The sequence below is a fragment of the Neolamprologus multifasciatus genome, chromosome 22 (assembly GCF_963576455.1).
Source record: "Neolamprologus multifasciatus chromosome 22, fNeoMul1.2, whole genome shotgun sequence".
In the NCBI taxonomy this organism is placed as follows: Eukaryota; Metazoa; Chordata; class Actinopteri; order Cichliformes; family Cichlidae; genus Neolamprologus; species Neolamprologus multifasciatus.
The window spans coordinates 5,491,368-5,503,375 of record NC_140459.1 but is presented as its reverse complement, the minus strand read 5'-3'; the positions used below and the strand labels follow the sequence as shown (position 1 = coordinate 5,503,375).

Genomic DNA, 12,008 nt, shown 5'->3' with positions numbered 1-12,008 from the left:
AGAGGGGGCTTTTTTAATAGTCTTTTTCCAGGTTAAATGACATTCTTCTAAATAAGTGACACATCATTTCCTTTCCAGCTTATCTGTTTATCTGAGACTGTCCTTTTTAGAGAAGACACACTATCGAGGATAGTGATGTCACGATTCAACATTATTAATAAGATAATAGACCTTTGTGGGTAAGCTTAGGTACCTGAGCTATATTATAGGGGAATATGTCATTGAAGGGTTTTTATTTTATTGTTAAATGTTCAGTTTCTATGCCATACTTTAGAACAAGATCCCAAGTGTGATTATTTATATTTACAGATTTATTTTCTTGTCTGGAAATGTCAAACAAATCATATAAATATGCATTTATATGCTAATAACCCATCGCATTTGCTCATTATCAATGTGGGTGTAAGTTCTTCCTTCTAGCACAGAAAGCTACAACTAAGAAATCCCCTCTAATAATCTTTTAGAAGCTGTCTTCTCTCTGCACCAGTGCAGTGTGGATTCAAATGACTACTCTGCTAAGCATTAGTGGTGTGCGGACTGATAGTAAAATTTTGACTTCTCCAATGCCAGATGTTTTATGAATCAATTCTCATATCTAAAATATCTATATTTTAGTAATTTGGGTCCAAAAAAGTTGATTCTGTTCATCTGGCCGTAGAGTTTTCAGTGGGAGAAACGTTTCGTCACTCATCCAAGTGACTTCTTCAGTCTCAGCTGACTGCAGGTTTCCTCAACCTTATAAACAGTACATTTGCACAATAACTGAAACCAGCCCACTACATGATCAATGGGCTGTGAGATCAGTCCCTTGATCATTAATCCTTGGGGTGGACCAATTTTTGGCACAGCGTGTTTTGGGGTTTAAAAGCCACACAGACACAGTTTTTGGAAAAATTGGTCCACCCCACGAATCGGGTCCTCCGACACAAACAGAATAATATAGTGTACGCTGTTGTGCCAGGAGGATGGCCATGGTTTATATGTCGAGGAAACCAAACAACCTGTGGCGAAGCAGATGGCACAACACAGAAGAGCTAATTCATCAGGCCAGGACTCCGCAGTCTACTTACACCTACTACACCTTGTTATGTTATGGTTTTAACAAGTTCACGAGAATTTGAGCAAACAGGTTTTACTTAGTCATTAGATGGTATTGTGTGTAAAATTTTGAGGTGCATTTAAAAAAAAAAATTCAATCTATTTTGGAATAAGGCTGAAACACGACAAAATGTGGAACAAATGAAGTGCCATCAATACTTCCCGGATGCATGGTACTAGTCTACATTTCTACAGAGTAATCAAATTGCTGCTATGCAGATGATACTCATTATACATGTCTAACACTTGAAAAGTGATAATAATGTCAAGCTGTTGACCAGAAATGTTATAAGTCTGATCCTAATCCATTTGTTCCTGTTGATGTAGAAATCAATTCAGGATTATTTTTCAAACACTTACTTACATAAAAATGTAATTAACCATACACGGCGAGGTATTGAGATTAGTTTTTTTGTTTTATTACTATTATTAATTTTAAGATGTACACACCTTGGCTCAATATGAAAATGATAACATTCTTCGTGTTACTCCCCATATAATATAACATATAACATGATATGATTTTAAGCAGCACACACACATACTTGGAAGTGATTTCGAGATTAAAAAAAAAAAGCTCTGGCTGTGATATTTTAAAAGAGTAAATAATTGTTTAACCATTCTTTTGCTAATTATGAAAAAAGAGTCTATAATGAAAATTAAAAGATCATTCATGATCACATCAAAATGAACTGTGGTGGTAGAAACCTTCACAAAGCTAAAGAAGCTAGAAGTTAGTTAGTGTTCAGGGCAGTGTTATGTCGTAAATTCAAAACTGAAGTCTTACCAGTAGAAAGAAATACAGTAGCACTTCAAAAGAAAAGATCCCCAATGATCAGAAAGGTTTTTTCTGCTGTTTAGAGATGTAAGGCTACTGGAGTCAAATTGCAAATAAACGTACGAGTGCAGGGACGGTACAGTTTCTTTAGCCACACACAGCAAAAAGAAGAAAACCCCACCACCTTGTGGTTGTATATCCAACCACTCAAAATAAAGTTTACATCGATGTCCATACAGACATCACTAATATAGATTTAAATATTTACTTTGAAGGAAAAAGGCCAAAAAAAAAGTCTTCCTCTCCGAAGCTGTTAATACAGTTTCTTCCTCCATCTCCATCACCGTGTGACTCATGGATGCATGTTTGTCAGAGATATCTGAGGAAATGGCAAACAACATTAAATTTGTAACCTCCACGCCATGGTGAGCATGTATGAAATGTGTGAGTTAATTAAATAATTAATTAAATGTGTCGTTAATTAAATAAAATTGTAATTAATTAATAATCAAATATATCTATCATTATTTAAATGTCAATTCATTTCATTTAAAACATTTTAGAAGTTATTTCTATTTCCAGTTTTAATTAGTTGACACATTTAACTAATTACTTAATTAAATCTGTGTTTTGTGTTTATTTTAAAATGTACTGCTACAGTCACGAACACACACTCACACACACAGGCATACAAACTACCATTTAGAGGTTTTTTTTAGTAGTCAGTGTGTCTGATGATTTTTGGACTAGATATGACAGATCAAAGCTCAAGTATGTTTGGTGAGTATAGATATGGTAGTGATGGCCTTGAAGCTTTCCATCCAACTGGTTAAAACAGGTTCATTTCCAAAAGCTTCATGTGTACACAGACCCCCCCTGCTGGTCAAAATCTTTCAACTACTTCTTACAGATGATGACACTTTCTTACAGTGTCATCATGGGAATAATCATGACGTGTTTGTGTTTGTGGGAGTATTGCAATTTCAATTTCCTGTGTATGACTGGTCTTTGACAACAAAGCTGGCGTTGACTTTGACTAAAACTACAGTAACATGTGTCATTATTTACAGGAATATTACGTGTAATAGCTCAAAGTGTTGCCACACAGGGGAAAATGCTTCTCCTTTCAGCAGGCTCCATGAAAACAACCTCCTCATGTCACTGGGAAAACTCCAACATGAACACTAACATGCAATTTTGGGGGGTAATCCATGGGGCTTATGAATATTCGTGAATCACATCAACACTCAAACAACATTCTGAAACAGCGAGGCTTCACACATCACGACTGATGTCACTCACCCTTAAACCTAGCTATGATATGTACTTGATAAAAGATTTCCTGGACTAAATCCTGGCACAGTGCATCACATCACTAGTGAATAGTCTTTTTCCTTAGATTTTACTATTGTTCTTTTTGCAACAATTTTAGAACGTTCTCATGTTTGATTTGAAAGTTTGCATTTACATTGGCTGTTCTTGTTTGTCCTCCTTCACTCCGTTCAAAGTATAAATGGTTCATTTTCCTTCCCCCAACTTTTTCCTTGTCACTGGCTATTTTATAAAAATCAATCAATCAATCAATCAATCACAATACCAAAGTGCTGTACGTAGTACTTTGGAAAATACTTCGTCTTGTCTCCTGAAATGTTGAGTCCTGATCTTTAGTGTTCCAAGAATCGGCCTGTCTGTGTAACGTTTTACACATCTGAATACTACTTATGTACTCTTTAAAATAAATAGATAAATAAATAGACCAATCAGGTTTAACATTATGTATGATACTGCATGGTGCTGTGTTGGTGCCAGTTCTGATGTTCATTCCCATTGTTGGTGCTTTCAGTTGCATGGGTCACCATGGGCATCTTGACAGGTCTGTGGCTATGCACTGCCCCATTCACAACAAACTGCGGAGTCTTTGCTCCCCATGCACATGACCCTTGGCTACCATATGACCCTATCATCACTGTCCCTTCTGTTTCTTTCACGTTTGATAGATACTGACCATTGCAGACCAGAACATCCCACAAGAGCTGTGATTTTGAAGACGCTCTGACCTCGCTGTCTGTCCATCACATTTTGGCCCTTGCCATACACGGGTGCCATGATGAAGAGATAATCATGGTGTGGTGGTATTAACCAGAGTCTGCTATGTGCTGTGGCCTGAAGACAGAGCTGTCTTTCTGATGTTGGGTGGGTCCAGCCTTACAGAGTGTCCGGGAGGATAATTGCCGAAACAGATCTCAATGGAAGTTATCTGCTTACAATGATGTGTGTCACTGCTCGGCCTGGCCTCCGACTGTGTGTTCTGTCTGCTTTGAAAGACTGTGAAGGTTTAAAAAATAATAATATTCAAATAGATGGAGCACCAGAAAAACAAAAGTAATGGAAATTAATTTAAAAATACATTTGTATTATAGTTGTAATACAAATAATCTAGTTTAAATTGCATTGATTGCACTGCTATAAGCTGCATTTCATTATGTACAGAACAGTCTTGGATATGTAATCCAGCGGCCCCCAACTCCTGGGTATCGGTCCATGAGTCGTTTGGTACCAGGCCGTGAGAGTTGAGGCTCGGCTGTGGGATGTATGGTTTTCAGAGTTTTTATTGGTTTTTGACATTATTTTTTCTTTTAAACAGTTTTAGCATTAACTCTGTGTCCCTGGGTTTTATCCCATGTGTTATAAATAAATCTAATTTTTTTGGTACTGGTACTGGTTTTATTTTGTTGTATGTATCTACGACACCTTAAATGCCGGTCCGTGAAAATATTGTTGGACATAATGACAGACATGTCTGTGGTGCAGAAAAGGGTTGGGGACTGCTGATATAATCTCTATTTAATGTACCGAAATGAAATACCACCCATTAAAAGTCCAAACTTTGAAAGTAGTTAATGAATTTTCACATTCCATCATTCAATTCTAATGTGATGTGTATCTTTGCAAAAAAAAACCAAAAACTTGCATATTTAAGACACATTCAGCATTAAAATGATATTTCCACATATAAAATAACTAGATTTAGCTTTTCTCTTTTTTTTTAAATCATTGAGAAAATCATTATTTCAGTTACAGCACATTATAGTGTATATATAACAAACCCCATCAAGTACAAACTGGTGATTTAATCTACTTCACATAAAATAATTTTATTTAATAGATATAAGTGTTAAATGTTGTTATTTACTAACCCATTAACATTACTTTAAAAACAATATCACTCCTTTAATGCAGTGCTACTGTATTACATTTGAATTAAAAATATTTGCCTTTAAAAACACTTTGAATTTTAAAATGTTACTAAATATATATATCTACATAGATGGATAGATAGATAGATAGATAGATAGCTTTGCACTCTTCAGTGAAAGTGCTCTGATGCTAAATGGCTTTTAAAGAGCCACAGAAACAAAATAAAATGACAATTAAAAGCCTCTAGCTTTTAAAACAAGAGAAACCCGGAGCAATCCCCCTGGAGCTGCAGACACTCTAGAAGAAGGGTCACTTGTGGACACAAAACAGTGTTTCACTCCAGTGTGCCAAATATATATTTTCTTCACTGAGCACAGAATGAAAGAAAACACCTTTTCACAGTCATACTAATTCTTGCTGCACATAAACTGCAATGAAAAGCTACAGATTACAAGTTACATTATAATAACGACTTTAACTACTTTAAAATGCTATTGCCATTTCACTGCTATATTAATGGTTTATATAAAGATGTGCATTTTTTTTAGCTTTAGGATCATTTGGGGAAACTTAAACTTTAGCTACACCCACTTATTCCTGCCACTAAAACAGTGTTGTGTTTCAAACCAGAGCTTTAATCCAAAGAGCGATCAGTGGACTGAGTCATCTGACCATCCATTTCATCTGTCAGAGCTCTTTTATAAACTTTCATTACACTCTGCCTGAAACCCTCTCTCGCTTTTAGACCCATGCAGAAGTACAATAGCGGGTTCACACAGCTGTTAAAGTAAGCAACACCTTTTGCTACAGTGTACCAGATTTTCACCACTGCATTTTCATTGTCCACCATCTTCACCAGTAAGAGGCAGTGGTAAGGTGCCCAGCACAGGAAGAAGGCAATCACCAAACAGGCTAGTATACGCAGAGGGCGGGACTTTCCTGACAGGCGGGTGCGTCGGATTCCCACCCCAGCCAAGGTGTAGCAGATCAGAATGATTGTGAAGGGAAACATGAAGCCACACAGGAAGCGGATGGAGTAGAGAGCTACTTTGGTGCTGTTGTACCCCTCTGCCTTCTCTTTCGGGTCCACAGAACATTTAGTCAGGTTGTTGTTGTCCATGTACATTCGGCGATGAATGAAGTAGGGAATGCTGAAGAGGATCGCTGCGATCCAGACGCAGATTGCCACCACCCTCGCTGCCCACAGGGTGCGTCGCCGCTTTGTGAGGACGGGCTGCCAGATGCAGAGCACTCGATCCAGACTGATCACAGCCAGCAGGAAGACAGAGCAGAACATGTTGGTGTATTTGAAGAAGCCGTTGAACTTGCAGAGAAAGAGGCCAAACGGCCAGTGGTCGAAGAAGAGGATCTGAATGAGGGAGGAGACTCGTGTGAAGCAGAAGATCAGGTCTGCTATCGCCAGGTTCACCAGCCACACGTTGGTGACACTCAGCTTTAAGGAGGAGAAAATAAAACGAGATGGAAAAGAGAAGAATGGAAGAAAAAATGTATTTATATGAAGCAAGTCACCAGATTGTGATATTATCAGCGATATTAGCAATTTTAAAATATCACTATTTGGCCTTCATCTTAATCTTCAAACTCAGTAGGTTGTTATTATCAGTAGTATCAATAAACATCTAGTGTTTATGTGAAAAAATACATGAGAAGAAATTGTATCACAAGGCAATTGCTAAGTGAAATAAACCTCTGCCCAGCCTCCAAGTGGGGATTTGTGTTCCTATTTTAACTTGCAAACACACCATCGATTACTACCTCTGAAAGGGTGACCAGCTCTCAGGTGAGACAGATATCGACTGATAATGATCAAGGCTGACAGGTGAGGATGTACTTATTAAATTTAGCCACACTGTGCACATTGAGACCCAACACACTGTGCTTCAACTTGTACAGTCATAATCAGTGCTTTAACTTATTAAGTCTTAATTAGTCAAAAATAAGTTTAATCACTCCAAATCAATGGATATAAGAAGTTTATTAACAGCTGGATTTCCTTATATGCTGATATGACTAGAAACTATGACAGAAGTGGTTCATTAACAAAAGAGAAGAAAAAAGAGGGTTATTTGGAGTTATTTAAGCCCAGGGTTAGTGGGTTTATTTATCAAGAAATCACTCAAGGACATTTACAGAGTGGTACCGAAGCCACTTAGTTATCCTGGCTGTATGCTTAGGGTCTTGTTCTCTTGGAAGATGACCTTTCACTCGTGTCTGAGGTCCAGTCGCTGTTGAGCAGGTTATTACCAAGGATGTCTCTGTACATCATGATGAGCAGTGCCCGGTTTACTACAGACATGAGGCTTGGCATTCAATCTTTCTTTTCAGAGAACCTGATCATTTTGTGTTTCATGGTCTGAGACTCCTTCAGATACTTTTGGGAAACTTCAGGTCGGGTATAATTCCCTGGACTTCCTGTCTTGGTTTGTGCTCGGACATGCACTGTCAGTCTGGGACTTAAATCTGACAGCTGATCAGTGGAAACAGGATGCACCTGACCTCAAAGGCTGTAAATATTTATGCACATGTTATATTTTTGCTTCTTATCTTTGATAAAGTATTAAGACTTTCAAACAAACTCAAATATTTGTTCTTCTACTTAAGGGATGAATGTATGTTCTTTTGCCACCTCTGCATTTTGGCACGCAAAAGGAAATATTTCACTAAGAGGTGAATAATAAATCTGCCATTGAGTATTTTGTAATCAGTATACTGGTTGCATTCATGCACTGATATGTAACATTAAAAAAAATGCTATCTGTGTTGAGCGCTCAGTGGATCTGCGCTCGACAGTGCAGCCTAGGCGGAGTAGTCGAACGCAGATTCACTGAGCGCAGGGCAAGCTAGCGAGACTGAAGTTAAGCTCTCCTTGCAACATGGCAAATTGAACCTCCTCCACCCTCATTCAGATGTGGCGTTTGGAACTATTTTGGTTTTCATGTGACGTATGACCCTGAAGGTAAGCGCGTCATGGACTAAAGTAAAACAGTATGTCGGATGTGCCAGCAATGCTCAAATACATGGGTGGGAACTAGTGTGTTAGCGCAGTTAGCTCATTAACGTGTTGGCCGTCCAGCTCCACGCACGGGGCGATCCGCAGTAGCTCGTTAACGGAGATTTGCCGTGTTGTGGCGTTAACGTCATTTTAACGAGATTAACGCTGACAGCACTAGTGGGAACATATTCATAACGAATATGACTGCACATTTACTCCGACATCATCCTCGTGCAAAGACAAGTGGAAGCAGACAAAAACAACAAGCACGCATGCTACAAACTTTACCCGAGTCATTTAGACAGCCGTTAGCACATGATTCTCCTTATGGGGACCTGATATGTTTAATATGCTGCTGAGAATATAGCCCAGAAGAAGCGTATAGTATAGCTTTTATTTTGGAAAGAGACATTTCTCTGTAATAAACTCTCTTTTCCAAAGATGAGTGATTTCTCCATCAGATAGATTTATTTTTTTATTATTTTGTTGTTTCAGCAACATTAAATTTAAAAACTGTACTTTTGAGTTAAAATATATATTTATAATTTTAATAAATGACAAATTAAAAAGGCATGAACATTTTTTTTGTATCGAAAAAATATCAAACCGTGTCACCAAAGTATCGAACCGAACCGTGAAGTTTGTGTATCGTTGCACCCCTAATGTATACTCTAGCTGTCTCGAAAACTCTTGCCTATAAAATATTGTACAAACTAAATATGAGAATTTCACAGAGATACTTAAAACCTCAGAAGGTATTTGAAATACATGTTTCACTTCATATCTACCTTAAGTTTGAATCCAGCCACCCAGATCACTATAGAGTTCCCTGTGATGCCGAGCACAACGGTCAGTGCATATAAGATGATGGTGACATAGTCCGCTGTGGCATTGATGCCCATCATAGTTGTCTGGTTCTCCTTTGAAAACTTGAGCATCTGATTGGGCAGAGAGACATTGGAAAACATTGTGTGGCTGTAAAAGAGAGAACAGAAAAAGAACAAAATATTACTCATCATGTAACTCCTGATCTTCCAGACAGTAAATAGGAAGTCGTAAGATTACCTCACACGCTGCTGTATATTATCATACTCACTGACTCCATAGAGGATTTTTCTTTGTCCAGCTAAGCTTTTGCTTTGATTCACATTGGCTGCTATCTTTTCATCTATTTAGGTCTTTGTCACGCTGCTCACAATGAGATATATATTACTTTGACAGCCATTGTAAAGAATGTACTCTTTTTTAAAAATTATGTTGCTTTATATATCAAGTTACAATAGAAATAACCAGTGGGTCTTCAAATAGGTGCACAGCTCAAATGAACAAAAAAAAATTACATCATTATTTATCTAACAAAAACCAAGATGCAGAAGCAGTGAGTCGGAGACTGAGTGTTAGTCTCACTGCTTCCATAGAAATTAAGAGGCTAAGAAGCAGGGGGAGTGTTGTAAGTGCACTAGACTGGGCGTCAGGAAGTGTGATCATATCTATAACAGCAAATGATTTGGCAGTTGTCTGTTGTGGGACATTCAGGTGTTTGTTTACACAGAGCTTAGGAGGACAGACACAGCAGTGATCTCAGAGAAGTTATTGTTGCTGCCGATTAGTCTGTGAAATGGTTACAAGGCAATTTTAAAACAACTTGACTTGTTTTGGCTGTGTATGGTTCTTCCACATGCTACTAAGGCTGCTGCTTCTTAAATGAATAAGCTGTTACATGTGCACTATGTTTTATTAATAATCCAATCCAATAAACACGACTCAATGACAGAATAAGTTTTTCATGGGCGCAGCGACACACTCAGCTCTACTGCTCAACCCATAAATGCATTATCCTTACAAATGTGCAAATGTGGCACCACTTATGGGGGTAATAAACAGGTTTTGCAGTGGAAAGAAATATTCATCCAAACATACAAAATATAGTATATATAAGTGTGTATAAATTATATTTGCATATGTATGCATAGGGGTGTAATTCTTGACCAACTGGCTGAAGGTTTTGTTGTATTTTAAAGTGTGTGTGAAATGGTTAAACGTATCGAAACAGGAAGTATGTTATGAAAATGGGTCAGAAAAAATTTTTGTGACATTAAGCAAATTTCATCATCTGATAAAGCTCATGTTACAGAGTCAAAAGCTTAAAAACAAGCAACAAGTGGTATTTGTGATGAGATTATTTCCTTAGACCTTAATCTTTGAATACATGTGACTCTGGCAACAACTCACTAAGGTTTAACAGCTTAAATATACTAGTTTATATAACTTAACATTAATCTAATTTCTGCTATGCAGAAGATATTAGATTAAAAGCTGTTAATAACATATTAAACTGTCACCCCGATCTGTGAAGAGGCCTGATCTTGTTCTTGTTCATTAATCAGTGCAGATACATACACGATCCTGGGTCGTTTGACCTAGAGTTTTGGAGTTTTGGTTTGTTCTGATGTTTATGGTATGTTTAAGTTATTTAGGTTATCTAAGTTCATTTGCGTATTAGTTTCCCCTTGTGTTTTCAACTCCCGTTAAGTCTCCCTTGCCCTTCATGTGTTTCATGTCTGTGTATCTTATGTTGTCAAGTTCATGTTCGCATGTCTGCGTCTCATTATGTTTCCTGTTTTATTTTGAAAGGGTTCCCGTGTTCCTATGTTCAGAGTTTTTAGTTTCTTCTTCTTTCTCAATTCTCAAGTACGCGAGTACGTACTCGCCGAGATGTTAGAACGCTTTTGTTTTTATTTTAGTGGACACTCAATACAATAGACAGTTACTGGGGTTTGGGGTTTGTTTAACCTGAGTAGCGAAAAGACCGCGGTCCGCTGTTCTCGCCGGCTCTAATAATCCTCGACCTCGCTGTCTGCTATGGAGCTGGCGGGTCACAGACGTCTCCGAAAACGTCGGAGCACGTTTGGAAATATATGATATCTTGATAAATCGAGCAGATATTTGACGTTTACACAGCTACATTCTCGCTTGAAAATAACTTAAAAGTTTATTTTGTGACCCAGAAAGAGTAATATTTAAAAGTTTTTAGCCCCGCTCGTCCGCCATTGCCGCGTTTGCGTTTTGGACGAAATGCATTCTGGGATATTTAGCTTTACCAAGTCCACACAAGTCACCACCGATGCATGCTCGATAAAACGGGCAGAGCGAGAACACATCCGGGACTTTTTCGCGTTCTCGGCTTGATGCGTACTTCGAATTGGAACAGTACTTGGTCTCCGACTGATGACGTATCACGAGTACACGAGAACGCAAGTACGCACAAGTACGCATATTGAGAAAGGCCCTTACTCTCCCCTTGTGACATCGTTATGCTCATGTGTGTCAGCTGTTTCCCCATGTGTTCCCACTTCCCTCATTAGCCTCCTGTGTGTATTGAGTCCGTGTGTTTTCAGTCATTCCTTCTCAGGTCGTCTGTTATTTCACGTCGTGTTTTCAGGTATCCATGTCAGTTCACCATGTTTAAGGGTTTTTCATGTTTTAGCTTTAGTTCACCCAGTTTAGGTTATTGTTTAGTTTTCACCCATGGCCTTTGTTTGTACCTTTTTTGCTAGCCTTAATAAACGGCTTGTTTTTTGTTAATCCACGTCACCTTCTGTTTTTGGACTGCGTTTGAGTCCTCCTTTGCAAACACATACAGTCTGCCTCAGCCAGACTGTGACAAATCCAGCCTATACTCACACTTGTAACACAAGCTATTCCCTGCTTTTAGGAAAAAATTAGATTTTTCAATTCCTCCACAGGTTAGCGGCAACTACTTTCACTCTGTTGAGGCGTCAGGACATATGGTGACATATGGTTTTCTTTATCACTATATTTTTGCCTGTTGTCAAAAAATGTATCAGGCTATAACTTAATGTGCTGTTTTGGGTATTTTGACCCTGAAGTTTTAACCCATAATGTAGTTGAACATGAAAG

At 38.2% G+C, this 12,008-nt stretch overlaps 1 protein-coding gene across 1 annotated transcript; it reads right to left on the bottom strand.

Moving 5' to 3' along the window:
- Nucleotides 1-2,411: 2,411 nt before the first annotated feature.
- On the bottom strand, nucleotides 2,412-10,889 carry LOC146492720 (N-formyl peptide receptor 1-like). The gene is made up of 2 exons (XM_085147978.1): nucleotides 8,876-10,889; nucleotides 2,412-6,527 (listed from the first exon to the last, which is right to left on the bottom strand). Exons 1-2 carry the CDS (start codon nucleotides 9,104-9,106, stop codon nucleotides 5,709-5,711), a joined length of 1,050 nt encoding a protein of 349 aa, XP_085004104.1. The 5' UTR covers nucleotides 9,107-10,889; the 3' UTR covers nucleotides 2,412-5,708.
- Between the last annotated feature and the right edge of the window lie 1,119 nt (nucleotides 10,890-12,008).

Coding starts and splice junctions, on each gene's coding strand:
- LOC146492720 (XM_085147978.1), bottom strand. CDS start 9,106: ATGATGAGTAATATTTTGTTCTTTTTCTGTTCTCTCTTTTACAGCCAC. Junction 6,528..8,875: donor TGGCTGGATTCAAACTTAAG/GTAGATATGAAG, acceptor TCCTCCTTAAAG/CTGAGTGTCACCAACGTGTG.